This window comes from Corella eumyota, chromosome 5 (assembly GCF_963082875.1).
Source record: "Corella eumyota chromosome 5, kaCorEumy4.1, whole genome shotgun sequence".
NCBI lineage: Eukaryota > Metazoa > Chordata > Ascidiacea > Phlebobranchia > Corellidae > Corella > Corella eumyota.
This window is the reverse complement of record NC_137494.1, coordinates 1,327,446-1,344,393: the sequence shown is the minus strand read 5'-3', so window position 1 is coordinate 1,344,393 and position 16,948 is coordinate 1,327,446. Positions and strand designations below refer to the sequence as shown.

At 28.9% G+C, this 16,948-nt stretch overlaps 6 protein-coding genes across 7 annotated transcripts; all 6 read left to right on the top strand.

The window, feature by feature from the left end:
* Positions 1–1,454: 1,454 nt before the first annotated feature.
* LOC145752846 (gap junction gamma-1 protein-like) lies at positions 1,455–6,740 on the top strand. 2 transcript variants are annotated; one of them, XM_082569202.1, is made up of 8 exons: positions 1,455–1,591; positions 2,027–2,161; positions 2,939–3,121; positions 4,004–4,065; positions 4,317–4,503; positions 5,245–5,427; positions 5,745–6,084; positions 6,459–6,740. In XM_082569202.1, the coding sequence occupies exons 1-8, from the start codon at positions 1,556–1,558 to the stop codon at positions 6,500–6,502; spliced, it is 1,170 nt and encodes a 389-aa protein (XP_082425328.1). In that variant the 5' UTR covers positions 1,455–1,555; the 3' UTR covers positions 6,503–6,740. The 2 variants fall into 2 exon arrangements, with proteins under 2 accessions (XP_082425328.1, XP_082425327.1); XM_082569201.1 differs by having other exon boundaries at positions 6,456–6,740.
* Positions 6,741–7,352: 612 nt separating this feature from the next.
* Positions 7,353–8,520, top strand: LOC145752513 (uncharacterized). The gene is made up of 4 exons (XM_082568811.1): positions 7,353–7,604; positions 7,769–7,913; positions 8,000–8,109; positions 8,215–8,520. The coding sequence occupies exons 1-4, from the start codon at positions 7,353–7,355 to the stop codon at positions 8,518–8,520; spliced, it is 813 nt and encodes a 270-aa protein (XP_082424937.1).
* A 968-nt stretch (positions 8,521–9,488) lies between these two features.
* LOC145752511 (uncharacterized) lies at positions 9,489–10,973 on the top strand. Its single transcript, XM_082568810.1, has 5 exons — positions 9,489–9,740; positions 9,811–9,955; positions 10,162–10,271; positions 10,383–10,571; positions 10,920–10,973. Exons 1-5 carry the CDS (start codon positions 9,489–9,491, stop codon positions 10,971–10,973), a joined length of 750 nt encoding a protein of 249 aa, XP_082424936.1.
* Positions 10,974–11,324: 351 nt separating this feature from the next.
* On the top strand, positions 11,325–12,402 carry LOC145753955 (uncharacterized). Its single transcript, XM_082570505.1, has 4 exons — positions 11,325–11,576; positions 11,639–11,783; positions 11,846–11,955; positions 12,078–12,402. The coding sequence occupies exons 1-4, from the start codon at positions 11,325–11,327 to the stop codon at positions 12,381–12,383; spliced, it is 813 nt and encodes a 270-aa protein (XP_082426631.1). The 3' UTR covers positions 12,384–12,402.
* A 342-nt stretch (positions 12,403–12,744) lies between these two features.
* LOC145752509 (uncharacterized) lies at positions 12,745–13,837 on the top strand. Its single transcript, XM_082568808.1, has 4 exons — positions 12,745–13,000; positions 13,060–13,204; positions 13,306–13,418; positions 13,529–13,837. The coding sequence occupies exons 1-4, from the start codon at positions 12,749–12,751 to the stop codon at positions 13,835–13,837; spliced, it is 819 nt and encodes a 272-aa protein (XP_082424934.1). The 5' UTR covers positions 12,745–12,748.
* Positions 13,838–14,061: 224 nt separating this feature from the next.
* Positions 14,062–16,161, top strand: LOC145752507 (uncharacterized). The gene is made up of 4 exons (XM_082568806.1): positions 14,062–14,313; positions 14,385–14,468; positions 14,954–15,084; positions 16,044–16,161. Exons 1-4 carry the CDS (start codon positions 14,062–14,064, stop codon positions 16,159–16,161), a joined length of 585 nt encoding a protein of 194 aa, XP_082424932.1.
* The last annotated feature ends 787 nt before the right edge of the window (positions 16,162–16,948 follow it).

Below are 16,948 nucleotides of genomic sequence, written 5' to 3'. Positions count from 1 at the left end.
ATTCTAATTGGTTAAGCAAATGCCAAAAGCATCGGCAATTCCCTTTTTGTAGCGTTCTAACCCTGGCCTGATTGAAATCGTTTTCTTGATTAAAATTTTGCCCTTGCAATACAAGGGCAATTTGCTAATGGAAGTTTATTAAAAATTTCGACGTATGCTAATAAGGTGTAAATATGTTCTCTTGTATATCGACTTGGTATTTTTAGAAATTATTTTTAGATTTATTGGTGTGTACTCGGTATATATATTAGCTCAGCTTTAAAGTTTTCAGATTTTTAGTTTTAGTTTGTATAGAATAAAAAATATATATATTTCTTATTCTAAAAGTTTAATATATTATTAAAGAAAAATGTAGCGACAAATAAATTAACAAAGCAGTACCTTGTAGTATTAATTTTTGTATTTAAACGAATTTTTTTATATTTTGAAGTCGTATTATTGATCAAACGGGGTTATAGTCAGCGCTTCTATAATAGTGAATGATATGATAATGCTCTGTCAAATTTGTATTCGCTAATACAGCAATCAAACTAGACTGTTATCAATTATTCATAACCAAAAGCAATCTAAAATGTGTTTTTCTTTAATAAACTGGCCTTTGAATAGGTAATTGGTAGTTATGCAAACAAACTGTTACAATAAAACATAATTTATAAAGGAAATAAAATGAATTTGTTAGGATGTAAAGTAAAGCCTTTGCTTTGTCATTCTGTTGTGACTCACGCGGTTATTGGCATTTAAATTTTAAATAAACAATTGTTTGAAAAAAAAAACAATTTTTTTTACATTTTTGAGCATTTTAACATAAGGCTATATTTTATAAAGCGTCATTTAAAAAAACTTATTTTCTTAGTCAAAGTTGATGAATTTAAGTAAGTAATATATAATCAACTTTAATTTCAGCTAGAAATCTTAAACTGTTCGTCAATCTACACTATTGTCACTTAAGCTCTATAAAAGTGATTTAAATTGATTTAAAACGATGTCGATCAATTTCAAATTTGACGCAGCACGAACGCTTCGCAGATAGATTGACTTTGTAATCAAACGGGATTCGTTTAACTATATTACTTTGCGTATTGAGCCCGACGCGCTTTTTAAATAATAACGAAATCGATGGAAGGTGGTTCGTCCTGACGAGAAAAAATGTAGTCGAATAATTACTAAGGATCGCCTATGGGACGTACTGGTTAGTGCTGCAGAGAGTGAGTGAGTTTAGGCTTAACGTTTATATAGCAGCACCAATGTTTTTTATCGTTAATTATAGCGTAGTTTCAAATTTGTACCTAAACATAAAGAAAATATAAATTTTATTATTTTTTATTGGTAATCGCAGCTCTTAATATATAGATAAAGCAATCAAAAGTTAGAAAATCGAACTAACAGGCCAGTTTATCATTTTTTACAAATTTTTCTTTCAGACCGTTTAAGTGTTTTAATGTTAGAAAAAAAAAATTTTTAAACAGTTATAAACAGCAAATTTAAATGTTCTGTGAAACATAAAAAAAAATATTATTTTTACGTAACCAAAGATACAAAAATATATTAAAACAGGATGTCATGGCACTTCGTTGAACGGTGGTTACAAAAGGTAAAAATAATAATTTTCCTAAACTTTTTTTATTTAAAAATTGTTGCATGTACACCTTTTTAAAACATACAACATGCAGCATATGTCGTGGTAGGATAACAATCAATAAAAGTACTAGCGCAAATTATAAAGTATCGATTCGGCCATTAACTTCTGCAATTATTGTAAAAACTGCCATGCACGTTAATTGTTGTATTGAAAATATATACAAGCTTAAATACAATTACTAAGCATTAAAAAAAACTTAAGGAACATTTTGAACAAGTGTATGTTATTATATGACGTTGTTAAGCTACCATTTACTTACATATTTATAAAATACATTTATGTTAAAGTTGTAAACTTCTATTTACACCACTAAATTTTTATAAAAACAAAAAAAAATTTAAATCTGTAAACGTTAAATAAAAAATAATTTAACATTATATTTAACAGGTTAACCAACATTCAACTCTGATAGGAAAATTTTGGATCACATTCCTCATTGTATTTCGAATCGTTGTAGTTTCAAGCGTGGGGGACAGAGTTTATTCGGACGAACAGAGCGAATTTAAGTGTAATACGTTGCAGGTATATAAGCATATCCTTTATTTAAGGTCTTTTAAGTACTGAAAATATTCTTTACATATTTATAAAAATAGTTTTACATATTCTTTTGTGTAATTATTTGCAAAGTATTGTTTTTTTATTAAAAATGCATTATTTTGTTATATTAACTCTTGTTGAAAATTCTAAAGTAAAAAAGTACATATAAAAACAAACTACTTTTTAGACTTTTACAGTTAAATATACATTTAAAAACGTAATTGCTCAGGTAATTTCAATCATAATAACCTCAGGTCAACAGGTTCCACACTTCTAGGCTCTCACGCCTTTTAAAACATTAATATTACATGGCCTTGCTACGAAGTCAAATTGATTTAATTATTTATAATAATCGTTCAAATTGGCCCATAACGTTATATCATGAGAATCACATCAAGGTGTATTACGTTTCAAGTTTTTGTTTGGTTTTTAAACTTTGGAAGGATGTAATATATTCTACGAAATACAACAAGTAACGCTGTTTGACATAATCGCTAACACCAATGATTTAAACAATAATTTAAAAAACAAATGCAACACAATAAAACATACTGTAAAACACACACTACGATTTAAAATAAACTGTTTACAATATATGGTCCTTAACTATTTTATTTAAACTAATTACTATGTAACAAATATATGTTAAAAAGAAGTTTTTTATAATGTATTTACCACTTTTGTATTAAAAGTCTTTTCTAATATGACATAGATCACAAATCAAGTTATATTTTACCTAAAATTTATATGTATAATACACAGGTGGGCTGTAACAACGTTTGTTTTAATCAATTCTCACCAATATCACACATACGATTCTGGTCGTTCCAAATAATTATGGTGACCACTCCATCTATAGTGTTTATGGTATATGCTGCACATAATATCAAGAAAAAACCGCCAACTAAGGCCAAATCATCTTGCAGTGGGCCTACACCTTCACCAGTAAGTTATAGATTACGAATTTTTTTAAAGTTTTAGCAGTAATTTTATATGTTTTGAATATGTTTTAAATAGTGCAGCATTTGTGGATAATTTAACTGCTTAGTTTTACTAAAAGTAAATTAAACATTTTTATATACTTTAATGTTACTGCGTACTGGTTATTTAAACCATAGGAATTTAATCAAAGCGATTTATAAGTTAGAAAAATGTGTTTAAAAAAAATACTTTTAAAACGAATTAAATTTTTTTTATCAAGAAAAATAACAAACAAACAATTAAAAAAATCGATTAAAATAAAAATGTGTCAGCCTTGTTTAACTAAGAGAAAAGGGCGCTAGTAAAAACATGCGTTCTCTATTTTAAATGTCACGTTAACGTATGTTAAAGTTAAATTGATATATTTTGCGTCTGTTTAACAGAATTGTGGTGACTCAAAAATCTTAAAAGGAAATTTAATCAATTTTTCGTTTTAACTTAATCTTTAACTGTTACTCGTAGTGGCTTGAGTGCTATTGATTTTAGATCAAAAAGTTTTTGTTTAATTCAATTAAAATCCTTTGTAGAAAAAAGTTTGGTAGGCTTATTTTATACTAAAATATAAAAACATATAAAATTAATATAAAAATTGTTTTTTTTGGAAGATATTGTTAATAAGAATATTTTGTTAAAATTAGTAAATTTTAATACCTGTACAAATTTAAAATTCTACGGTAAATTAAATTTAAAAATACGGCATAAAATTGCTAATCGATTTCCTTTTAAATATTTAACTATATTCAATAATATTTAAATATTTATCTAAAAATTTTAACTTTTTTTTGAATTTATAAATTTAATTTCTTAAAACTTTTTCGTTTTAATTTAATAAAATTTAAATTTTAGACAAAAAAGATCGAAGCGGGGGATCTCCCCGAAGATGATGACGACAAGAAAAAATCAAAAAAGTAAAATTTTTAAAGTTTTTATAACTTCTTTATCACAGTTTAAAATAAATTATAATATACCTAAAAGTGCTGAAAATAGATTTAATTTAAGCAAACTTGCAACTATTTCTACTCATTTGAATAACACACTAGCGTATACTGAATTTAAATAACGTATATATATTAAGTTTACTAAATAAAAAGTTTGTATAAAATAAGTTTAAATTTTTATTTTTCGTTTTATTTTAACCTAAACAATCCACTTTTTTTAGAGAACGACCAGGTTCGTTATTGCCGGGTCAAGAAATAGGTCACGTGATCGACAAGAAGAAAATACGCCAGTCCGTGTTACAAGATATGTTCGGAGAAGAAAAAGCGGCGTTCACGCAAAACTACGTTCTCTACGCTGTGTCTGTTGTATTTAGGACCCTGATGGAAGTTTTGTTCATATTTTTACAGGTAAGCCAAAATGTCACTAAGTCGTTGATAATTTTATAACTTGCAACTCGTTGTCTTATGCTATAATATATATGTGCTAAGTGTTGCTTTTAGTAGATTTAAAAAATGACGTCATAGATAACGCGTAACTCTAAGTGACGTCATGATTGAATGGCTTGTATTTTTAATAATAACGCAGCAGTTCATAAAAAAAAGGATTTTTGTTTTAAAATTTTTTTTATGTTAATTTTTCAAGATTCGTCATTTTAATTGTAACAACTAAAAATATAATTAAAATATATATTAATTTTTTCTTTATACGTGTGGTAAAATATTAGGTATTCTTACCAGGTGTATTTCAAATATGACCTAAATAAATACAGCAAGGTTTGTTAAAATGTAATAGATCATGGCCATTAAAATTATAATTGGGTTTCGCGTTTGTGTTTTTAGGATAAAATAACAATTATTGTTGCACCCCGCAGATGCCAAACACAATATAATATTTTGTATATTTATCAATCATTGTAAAATACTCTATACATTATTATAATGTAAGATATAAATTAAAAGCAAAAATAAAGCAAAAAAATGTTAAAAATGAAATTTAAGTACCTATGTTGGTACAACACCTTCTGAATACGATTGCAAAAAAAAGTAGTAGTAGTGGTAGTAGTTGTAAATACTATTCTTTGCAGATATAACAGGCTACATTAAATGCATTTTATTCCATTCTTTAAATTAAATCTTTCTTGTTTTTAGTACAAGTTATTTGGTATTCGAATCACTGAACTTTACAAATGTATCGGAAACCCTTGTCCCAACACCGTCGACTGTTTTGTATCAAGACCGATGGAAAAAACGATTTTTCTTTGGTTCATGTTTGTGATTGCATTCATTTGCCTTGCTCTTAATATTATCGAAATATATTACCTTATTTGGCAGGTAAGTTTAAATAGTTAAAGCTTATTTTTATTTAGCTAATGAAGTTTGTCAAGTAAAAGTTTACAACAGCAAAATAAGCAATGTGTCTATAATGTAGATGTAAGTAAAGGCATAAGTGTTCACCAGAGTTGGCGTAAAATACGCGTATTTTAAATAACATTGACAATAAGCGTGTAACAGTTTAAACAGCAAAGCAATAAAGTTTATTGCCAAAACTTCTACACAAACCCCGATTGATTAATTTAATAAATTTTCCGTAAAAATCAATATAGATTTGTGTGTAAGCAATTTCAAGCCGTGCTTTTTTATCGATTTAGTTCGGAATTCGTCGCGCACGCTTAGAGCGGAAAAAGAGAAGATTACATCGGGCGATGATGACTGAAACCTCGAAGGGTTTGGACATTGCTGACGCTGAAATACTGGACGGCGGGATATTGTCCGGTCACCAAGTATCGCCCCCGGCGTACCGGGGCGTTGCCAACCTATCCGACATAGACGGATTGGAGCTAATCCCTACAACTCTTGCCAACGCTAACACTACAGGAATGGCAATGTCATTCAGCCTTGACGACGCAGTTCTACCCCATGTTAACCCCACAGGTCGATATGGGGTATATGGAGGGGGTCCTGTAGTACATGGGGATGCACCGAGTGCAGGTGGGTCATCTAGAAGCAACAATAACGCTTTTGTACCCCCGATTCAAATGACCCTAGCCCCCGATCAAACTTATCTTTCTAACCCGAGAAACGGTAAAACTATGATAAAACATGGTGACTATTACGATTACGTTTAAATATTCGTGATATTTAAAACTAAAAGCGGTAAATGCACTAATGCGATTGTAATGTAGCTTATCATAATAACGAATATCGGTACATGTTATTGTTTAGAGAATTTTAAACTAGGATTTGTTGATTGAACAACCGCTTTATTTATTTGTTCTGTAGTTTGGTTTATTTTAAAGCCTATCACCTATGTCTTTAGATTGGACACGAAATCTTTTTGTAACTTTTTGTTTATTTCACAGCAGTGGCTGTACACGTGGAACCAATGGTTAAGGTAGAACGCAGTTAATTGGTGAAGTATAATCACTTTACATTGGCCATTTTATTACAAGATCAATATAACATAAACTCACACTAATACAATCGCATTGTTTTAAGTTAAGCCATTGCAAATCTAACAAAGTCTGAAGTTTTTTTTTTGCACTTTTGCGTGTTCTAACAATCATATAAATTTGTTTGAATGCATTGGACAATTTAAAATCTTGTTTTTATATATTTTTGAGTAAGACCTTTCCTATAAACCGTACTTTAACACAGAAACTTTGTGTTTTATTTTAAAAATGAACCTTTAAACTAAAGGTTCTTTATAACAATCATTTTCATTTCAGCAGTTCCATTTTTTGTTTAAGTTATCAACCTAACTCGTTAGTTACCGTACATTTCGTTTATTTGCTGCAACTTTCAGTTAATAAAATTCGTTTAAACTTAATATTAATTCTAATAAGTATACACACTTTTTGTTAAAATGGATTAGAATATGTTACTCTAAGTCACAAAATGTTAGTTTTGGTTAAGAAAAATATTATATTGGTATAAATAAACATTATTTTTTATTATTAATTTTTGATTCAATTTTTTTTGTTATAAAATATAGTTGTTAATTGCTATAAATCCCACTATTGTGTTTATAATTATTATAGGTAAAGTGTAAGGATAAAAATAAAAAACGGTTTAGAGTTAGCTTAGTTACTATGCAAACATTTAAAGTGGGTAAACATATTCAGCAAACGCTCGTTAATTTGCCGTGTAACTTTGTCAACTTATCGTGGGCTACTTATGGGAGGTAATTTAAGTTAAGTTATTTGGTTTAAACATACATTTGCAAACAACAGATATTAGTTTAATTTAATCTAAACAAGATGAAAGTTATCGTTGCTGGGGTGGCAAAAACCGGCACTAAGTCAATGTGTGCTGCTTTACGGCAACTAAATTACACGGTTTATGATTATATGGAACATTTCAACGAACATAAAGACGACTGGTCAAAGATTTGGAAAGATGGAGGCACAACAGAAGATTTTAAAAGAATGTACAAAAATGTTGATGCTGTAACAGATGTACCTGCTGCTTTATTTTGGGATGAAATACATAAAGCTTTTCCTGATGCTAAGGTAGATTATTTAAAACATTTATTTTGCAATTTTAGACAACCCCTACAGTCAGATCTAGGACTGCAATTATATATATAATCAATAAACAACAAAAAATTATGTTTAGTCTTTCTAACATTTAAAAAGTTTTGCATATAAAGGAAGTTAAGCAAATGTCCTTTTAGATTATTCTTCTTATGAGAGACAATGAAGATGATTGGTACAAGAGTTTAAAATATCATCTAGACAAATATTTTGGAGATCCGAATGTTAAATTTTTAACTCTTTCTCCATCACATGCAAGATTTCACTCCCACTTTCAATTGTTTAGTTAGTTTCTATTATAAGTTATTACCTATTTAGGTATTGTAATACAAGAACAGTAAATGTATAATCAGAGTCTTTTTTTATTTTAGTGCCTTTGTACGTGGGATATTACTTTAAGGTCAATGCATTCGCTCCATCAAAATGCAATGAAATGTTAATGAAAATGGCTTATCGCAGACATAATGCCAATGTTCTTCAAGTAGGATAATATTAGTTAACTATTAACAAATTTTCACGTGTCTAAACTTTGTTAATCACTCGAAAACAAATACAAAGTGAACTTTAAACAAACATCTACACTTAGAACGCTCCAAAAGACAAGTTTTTGGTATTCAACGTTAAACAAGGTTGGGAACCACTTTGTAAGTTCCTACAAGTCGAAGTTCCAACAAATCCATTTCCTCGTATTAATATTAGAGGAGAATATGCCCAAGAACATCAAGCGGACCCAATGATGTTAAAAATGGTAAAAGAGGCGAAGATTTCAATGTGTCTTATACTTCTCGTGTTAACTTACGGCGGTTATAAGTTGGCAAAAAAGACGCCAACTTCTTGGATTGAATTCGGTTCCAGAATGTTTCAAACAATTGGACATCATCTAAAGTTCTAATTAAATAATACTTTTATCAATTGTTAAGTGTTTAATTTTAATTAAATAGTGTTAAAATTCTAAATACCTCTTTATAGAAAACAGTATAATTTTGAAGTATTTTAATAATTTTAAAAATATGTTAAAAAACAATAATTAAAAAAAATATTTAATCATATTCTGGTATTAACTTTTATTTTCTAATTGATCAATAATACCATTTTTGCAACATTTAACACATCATTTTCTATGCATTTCTTAATTATTATTTAATGTTGTATGGCTTGTTCGTTGCAAAATAAAATAAGTATAAAAATATAAAAAACATTGGTTTTATGGTCAGAATAAACGAAATAAATAAAATAATTTAACGCCAAAAACCGCAACTACAAAAAACGCTGAGCTTTATTACCAGTAAAGCTGGACTTTATTACCAGCATTTACAAGTAAATTTATAGAAGTCGAAGTTCAAACAAATCTTTTTCCACACGATATTGTTGGAAAGGTAGTTATGCAAAAATATTTTAAACATCACTTGTATACGAAAAAGGCGGCGTAAAGCATATGTTGAAATTTGGATGTTTTAATTAACTATTCTAATACTAAAAATGTTACCTTTAGTTAAAACACAAGCACTTATGTTACAGACTATATAAATTTCACTGTAATAGTACACCACATCCCGTACTAACATATTGGTTGAGTTAGATTTGCTGATCTGATATAATCAGTTTTTCTAAAAACAATATTCTTGTTAAAAAAATTATTTTGTAAAAAAATATTGAAAGTAGTTTTAAAATAAATATGTATCAGATAATAAAGATTTAAAAACACTTTTTATACCACGTCCAGGATAACCGAAACTAACGACAAAAAATATCAGCAAAGTCAAGTACCGTAACGCCAAAAACCGCAACCGCAAAAATCTATTAATCTTATTATTAGTAAAGCAATACAGTTCATTGCGTGCATTAAAATTCCTTTGTGTAATGAAAGTTATTATTGCTGGGTATTCAAAAACAGGCACAAGCTCTGTTTGTGCTGCTTTAAAACAGCTAGATTATACTGTGTTGGATTATGTAGACCATTACACAATGCATCAAGGCGATTGGTCCAACATTATGCAAAATAAGAAAACGTCAATAGATTTTAAAAGAATGTACAAGAACGTTGATGCAGTGGCCCATACTCCGGTTAGCCTATTCTGGGAAGAAATACTTAAAGAATTTCCTGATGCTAAGGTAGAGAAATTTCCCCTTTAAATAACCTTTGTTGTACTTAATGGGTTATGAATACTTTTGTCTTTGACAGGTTATTCTTACTGTGCGTGAACCTGAGGATGAATGGTACAAAAGCTTTAAGAATCATTATTATCAACACTTTTATAGCTGGAGGGCAAAGTTATTGACACTATCACCAACCAGACTGCAATTCAATAAACACTACGAAGCTTTTTGTAAGTTAACTCTACTAAACTAAACGTTGAATAAGTTATATCGTTGTTTATAATTAACATAAATCTACTTGTTCCGGTCTAAAGTTCATATATTTCTACATACTGTTTTTACAAAAAAAGTGAATAACAAAAAATAAAACCAACAAACAATCAAACCTCGTTTAAGCACATGAATGTATTAAATCTAAACCAGTATTTTATTTTAGTACCTTTTATTATGGGACATTATTTTGGTACAAGTGCATTTTCATCGCCCTATTTTAACGAAATGTTGATAAAGATGAATTATCGTAGACATAATGCCAATGTCCTGCAGGTACAAACAAATGTAAATGCTTGTGATACAACTTAACCATATGTAAACTAATAAATATCTTTTAATATATATGTAACAAATTAGCATTTAATCACATTATATTACATACAGAACGCTCCAAAAGACAAGCTGTTGGTATTCAACGTTAAACAAGGCTGGGAACCTCTTTGTAAGTTTTTAGAAGTCGAAATTTCAACAAATCCATTTCCTCGCATTAATGTTGGGGGAAAACTTGCAAATGATGAACAATCTCATCCGCTATTTGCAAGAATGCGAAGAGAAGCCAATATTTCAATGAGTGTTATATTATTTGCTTTAACTTTTGGCGGCTACAAATTAATGAAACGTTTTTTTAATAATAAACTTAGTTTTAATTATTAAAAAAAAAAATTTACAAAAATGTTGTCGTAATATAATATAAAATATTGTCGAGCGGTTGAACAAGATCAGCTAAATTATTCCTTATATAAAATAAATCTTTGAGAAACCAAGATTTCGTTGTGCCTTATTTTTCTTGTGTTTTTGTAGCCTACCACTTGGTTGGGGAATACTTCTTAGATAAAACGTGGTTTTAAATCTTGCTCAATCAGAAGATTTAGGTCGAAAATTTAATTTATAATTACTCACTGTAAAGTGTCTTTTGTACAGTTTAATGTGTTAATAGACATGGCTTATAAAATATGCGTGAAGTATCTTAATTAAAATGACTGCAAACACAAACCAAAGTAGGTTGAAAACTACTAACAAGACAATAAACCAATAACACTCACAAAAAGAATAAACATAATTATTTTGCGTATCTTTAATATTAAATAATAATATAAGTTATTAAAAAGGTGTAACTTCTTGTATAATATAAACCTAATTTATTTTATTGAAAAAAAATATAAAGTTTGCAATATTTAAAGGATAAATATAAACTAGTTTTAAAGTTTGTGGTTCTTAAACAAAACAAAAATATTTCAAGTATTCATTAAAACAACATAGCGATAAGGACGTTATAACATTCACGTATGCACAACTAAATTTGCTTTAAATTCGCAATTAAGCAACATGAAAGTTATCGTGGCTGGTCATTCTAAAACTGGCACAAAGTCGATGTGTGCCGCATTGACCCAACTAGACTACAAAGTAATCGATTATTTAGATCATTTCACTGAGCATGCGGATAATTGGTTTAGGATTTTTAATCATGGGGTAACAACAAAAGAGTTTAAAGAAATGTACAATGATTTTGATGCTGTAACAGATTCTCCCGCTTGTCTGTTTTGGGATGAAATTTATAAAGCTTTTCCAGAAGCAAAGGTAGGAACTAATAGCATCAAAACAGTTTAGTAAATCAGTATTTTTATTGTGTTTGTTTCTAGATTATTCTTACTGTTCGCGATTCAGACGAAAAATGGTACAAAAGTAGTAAGGATCATTTTGATGTACTATCTCAAAATTGGAACAGAATAATATTATTTCTTTCCCCAACATATTGGCGACTTGACAAATACTTTCAATCAATAAGTAAGATAAAGTCATATCTATAATGTTATAAATCACTGTTTGTAAACCAAATATTTTGCAAGTGGTGTTCACAACCGGATTTAACTTTAAAATGAATGCACTTGTACCTTCCAAATGCAACGAAATGTTAATGAGAATGAAATACCGAAGACACAATTCTCATGTATTACAGGTATGCTGACATAACACGAAACAATTGATAAATAACATTTAATAGCACGTTAGTTAGGTAAGCTTTTATTTCATCCAAATTTTAAATAATACTATATGTTTTTAACCAAGTATATAAAACAGACTGCCCCAAAAGACAAGTTGTTGGTGTTCAACGTTAAACAAGGCTGGAAACCGCTTTGTGATTTCCTTGATGTCGATGTTCCAACAACACCGTTTCCACATGAAAACATTAAAGGAGCGGTTGCACAAAATCAACTAAGTCACCCTTTATTTAAGAAAATGCTTCGAGAAACCAAGATTTCGTTGTGCCTTATATTTTTTGTTCTAATATTTGTAGCTTGTATATTCATTGAAAAAACATTTCGGATTGTGTCTGGTTCCAGTTTTACTCGTTCAAAAGATTTGGGTCAAAAATTTGTGTTATAATTACGTTGTTTATCAAAGAAACCAAACAATACCTAAGGTGTAATTCTTTATGGTGGTAAAATGTGTTTTTAATCGCATTGTCAAAGGTTTTAGTTTGGTTATAATAAACAGAACAAAAATATACGCTTTTAAAATATAACTCTTAGTGAGGATAAAAATGTTATATGGCTTAAGCAAACACACAAAGTTAGGTTGCACTTATATACCCAACTAAATAAACATTGCTTTATTAGTACAATGTGTTTCAATAACACTTTATTATAGATAAGTTAATACATTACGAAAATGTCAACTTGCAGAATTAAATTAGTGAGTTATTAAATAAATAAAAGTTATAAGCCCCTTTTTAAGTCAAACTTAGCAAAATGAAAGTTATTGCTGCTGGCTTTCCAAAAACTGGCACAAAATCAGTCTGTGCCGCTTTAAAACAATTAGACTATAAAGTTTATGATTACATAGAACATTTTACTGAGCATGGCGATGATTGGTTTAAAATATTTAATGGCGAAGGCACAACAGAAGACTTTAAAAGAATGTACGAAGATGTTGATGCTGTAACAGATGTGCCTACTTGCTTATTCTGGGATGAAATACATAAAGCTTTTCCTGATGCTAAAGTAATCAAAAGTTCATGCTAATTTTGTTTAAATACAATAAAGCCTAATTTATGTTTTAGATTATTTTTACTGTTCGCGAGTCAGAGGACGAGTGGTACAAAAGTAATAAAAATCATTTTAAAGTCTTATGTAGTAACTGGGACTACAAGAAATTGATCCTTTCACCGACTAATTGGCGACATGAAAAATTGTTCGAAAAAGGGTGTAAGTTAAATTTAAAAATGTCCCCAAAATTTGCTGACCTGGATTTTTATAAAAAATAGGCTTTTTCTTAAAGTAATATTATTTTAACTTTATTTGAACAGTGGTATTTGCATGTGGATATAACTTTAAGATGAACGGTAAATTTGCACCTTCGAAATGCAACGAGATGCTGATGAAAATGAATTATCGAAGACATAATTCTCATGTATTGCAGGTATGCTTAAAACAACTATTTGGTATCATTCTTTTATGTTGGATTATTATTACTTAAAAGTCAATTTACGTTATAAAATGTAAACTCTTTTATAACTTAATTTAAACCAGACTGCCCCAAAAGACAAGTTGTTGGTGTTCAACGTTAAACAAGGCTGGAAACCACTTTGTGCTTTCCTTGAAGTCGATGTTCCAACAACACCGTTTCCACATGAAAACATTAAAGGAGCAGTTGTACAAGATCAACTTAATCATCCCTTATATAAGAAAAAGCTTCGAGAAACCAAGACATCTTTGTGCCTGATATTTCTTGTTTTAATTTTTGTAGCCTACTACTTGTTTGTTGACAGTACTTCTTGGATAAGGTGTAACACTAAATTTGCTCAATCTGAAGATTTAAGTCAAAAATTTGATTTATAATTAGTAACTATAAAATGCCTTTGTTATGGTGTAAAATATTGTTACATATGGCTATGACTATAATAAAATATTTGAGGATAAAAAAGTTAAATTTACAAAACAAACGACTCAACTGGACCGAAAAACAAACAAATTAAACCAGAATATCAACACTTCTACAAAGCCCACTGCAGGCTATACAGACAACAAGTATTATTAAAAACTGGTTCATATTAAAAAACATAATGAAAATTATAATTGCTGGCTATCCAAAAACAGGCACAACGTCAATGTGCGCCGCTTTAAGAGAGTTAGGCTATACAGTTCGTAATCATATAGACCAATATACTGAGCATAGAGGTATATGGATCAAAGTATTAAACAACGAAGGAAAGACTGAAGATTTCCAAGAAATGTTCAAGAATTCAGATGTTATATGCCAGACCCCAGCAAACTTATTTTGGGATGAAATTCATAAGGCATTTCCTGACGCCAAGGTATAAATAACTATACTCATCACTTGCAAATAATATCATATATTAGATTACATATTAATGTAAATTTGTAGATTATCTTGACTATGAGGGATTCGGAAGACAAGTGGTACCAAAGCTTTAAAAATGATTATCAGCATTTTTATAAATCGTGGAAAGTAAAGTTATTGACCTTTTCACCTTTATATTTGCGATTTAACAAACACTACCAAGCATTCAGTAAGTTGAAAATGTTTGCAGGTTAACTTTAACATAAAAGTTAAGTTTTAACGCTAAAAATAAAACATTATTTTTAAAATATAAACACTGCCAAACAATTGAATGTTTTGTTAAAACTTACTTTCCAAGTTTTTTAATACTCTTATTAAAATTAAAAGCTTTGAAAAAAAGTAACCAAGCAAATATTTGTATTATTTTAAGCTCCGTTGTTATTGGGCCAATACTATACCACAGCAAGGTTTGGCACTAACAATTACAACAAAAAACTGATGCAAATAAGCTATCGACGACATAATGCCAATGTCTTACAGGTACAAGTTGTTTTAAATCTTACTTAACATAAATATGCAGTTGTACAAATAACTTTGCATTTATTTTAAACAGTATAAACCTAAACATCATTTTGTTGTTTTATTACACACAGAACGCCCCAAAAGACAAGTTGTTGGTGTTTAACGTTAAACAAGGCTGGAAACCCCTTTGTGAGTTTCTAGGAGTTGAAGTTCCTAATACCCGGTTTCCTCATGTAAATATTGGAATGGGTGTTGTGCAAGAGTATTTACAAAATCCTTTGTATAAAAGAATGCAACGTGAAGCATATATTTCAATGTGTCTTATATGCCCATTGTTAATTTATGGTGGCTTTAAATTAGTTAAGGGTCTTTATAAACTATTGGGTTTTAATTATTGCGTGCAATAGGTATCTTTTTAAAGCATAAGTAACTGCATGTAAACTGAACTTGCATTTTTTGTTTTAAATGTTTTAACACATATGCAATATTACAAGGAACAATGTAACGTTAACAAGATTTTCGATGTTCGTAATATTGAATTTATGAGAAGGTTAAAGTTATCAGACAAAACCAAACTTAAATATTACCTTAGCCAAAACTAACTAAAGGAGAAACACTTGAAACACTTCAATACCAAGTGCTTATTTTTGTTTAACACTACAAACTAAAAAAATGAAATATAAAAGAATCTGAATAAAATTCTGTAAGATTGGTTGTATTGAAATAGTTCAATAAAATTTACAATAGAATTAAGTGAAAATTTAAAAATATTTTTATAAACCTTAGGGCTTATCAAGTAATCAGTTAACGACAAACGCTGTTTAAACAAAAAAGTTAGAGTTTGAACGTGGCAGCTACCCGCACTTGAGTTTACTTAACACTTAATGTCACGACTTTGTAGAAAATTAATAATTAATGTCACCATAATAAAACAATAAACGTTAACCTAGGTTATAATTAACATACTGTAATGTAAAAGTTTATAAACTTAGATGAACTTTGTTAAGTTATATTCCAGTACTCAAATTTTTAGTAAATTTTAGTAGATATATTCGAAGACTAAATATTGAATATAAGTATACTATACATTTAAAGTCAGTAAACTTATTCTGACGGATAAGTTTGCTCTTGAAGTTTAAGTAGCCATGCCATAATTTTATTTAAAAATTATGTCATACTTAAAAACAAGATTATTACAAACTAATATGTTTACTAAATTAGGAATATATTCAATTGGCTTAGTAAAATGAAAGTAATCGTAGCTGGTTACTCGAAAACTGGTACAAAATCCATGGTCGCAGCTTTAAACCAATTAGGTTACAATGTTTATGCAGCTTAAAACCAATTAGGTTACAATGTTTTATAAAATATTTATAATTATAAAGTCTAAACTAAACATAAAAGTTTAATTTGACGTGAATTTACTTATTAATGCAAGTACATAAAACACCTTTAGTTCTAGAGAAATTCGATTTCGATATGCCTATCATAAGGCTGTCGGTAAGCAGAGATTAATAATAAACAGAAGTAACGTTTCACGAAAGAAAATGTTTAAAACAAAGCGCAAGATGCTGCACAAACTTATCTGTTTGTTTGATTTATAAAACGTAAATTTATTTAATTGTTGGGTCAACTACAAACTTAACATAAGACACTGGTCATCATAAAAAACATCGTCGGCAACTTTATAATTTTATTCTTGCACGTCTAGTTATGAAAGTCTGTTAAAACACTTCTTTTAAATCAAATATTTTTACATAAACGAATTTATTTTATATTATTTTTTTTATTTGGCTACGTCATGTTAAAATAAGTAATTTTTTGAGAATCGCTATTATAAACCAACAAAATAAACAAAGTTAAAATTTTAAAGTATCTTTGCTGAACACACCAAATAACTTTACCATTAATGAAATATTGTAATCAAAAGTAAATAGGTTAAACTGGTAAGCAATAGGCTATAACATTACCGGCCTTTAACATATTTCGGTTAACCTAATATTGACCAAAGTAAATCAACGACCGCTGAAGTTTGTACAGCTACTTCATTATTTCATTTCAAATTGAGAAAATTTAAAGTTAGTTTAAACTTGATTGTTTTTGATTTAAAAAAAGGGTTAAAAAGA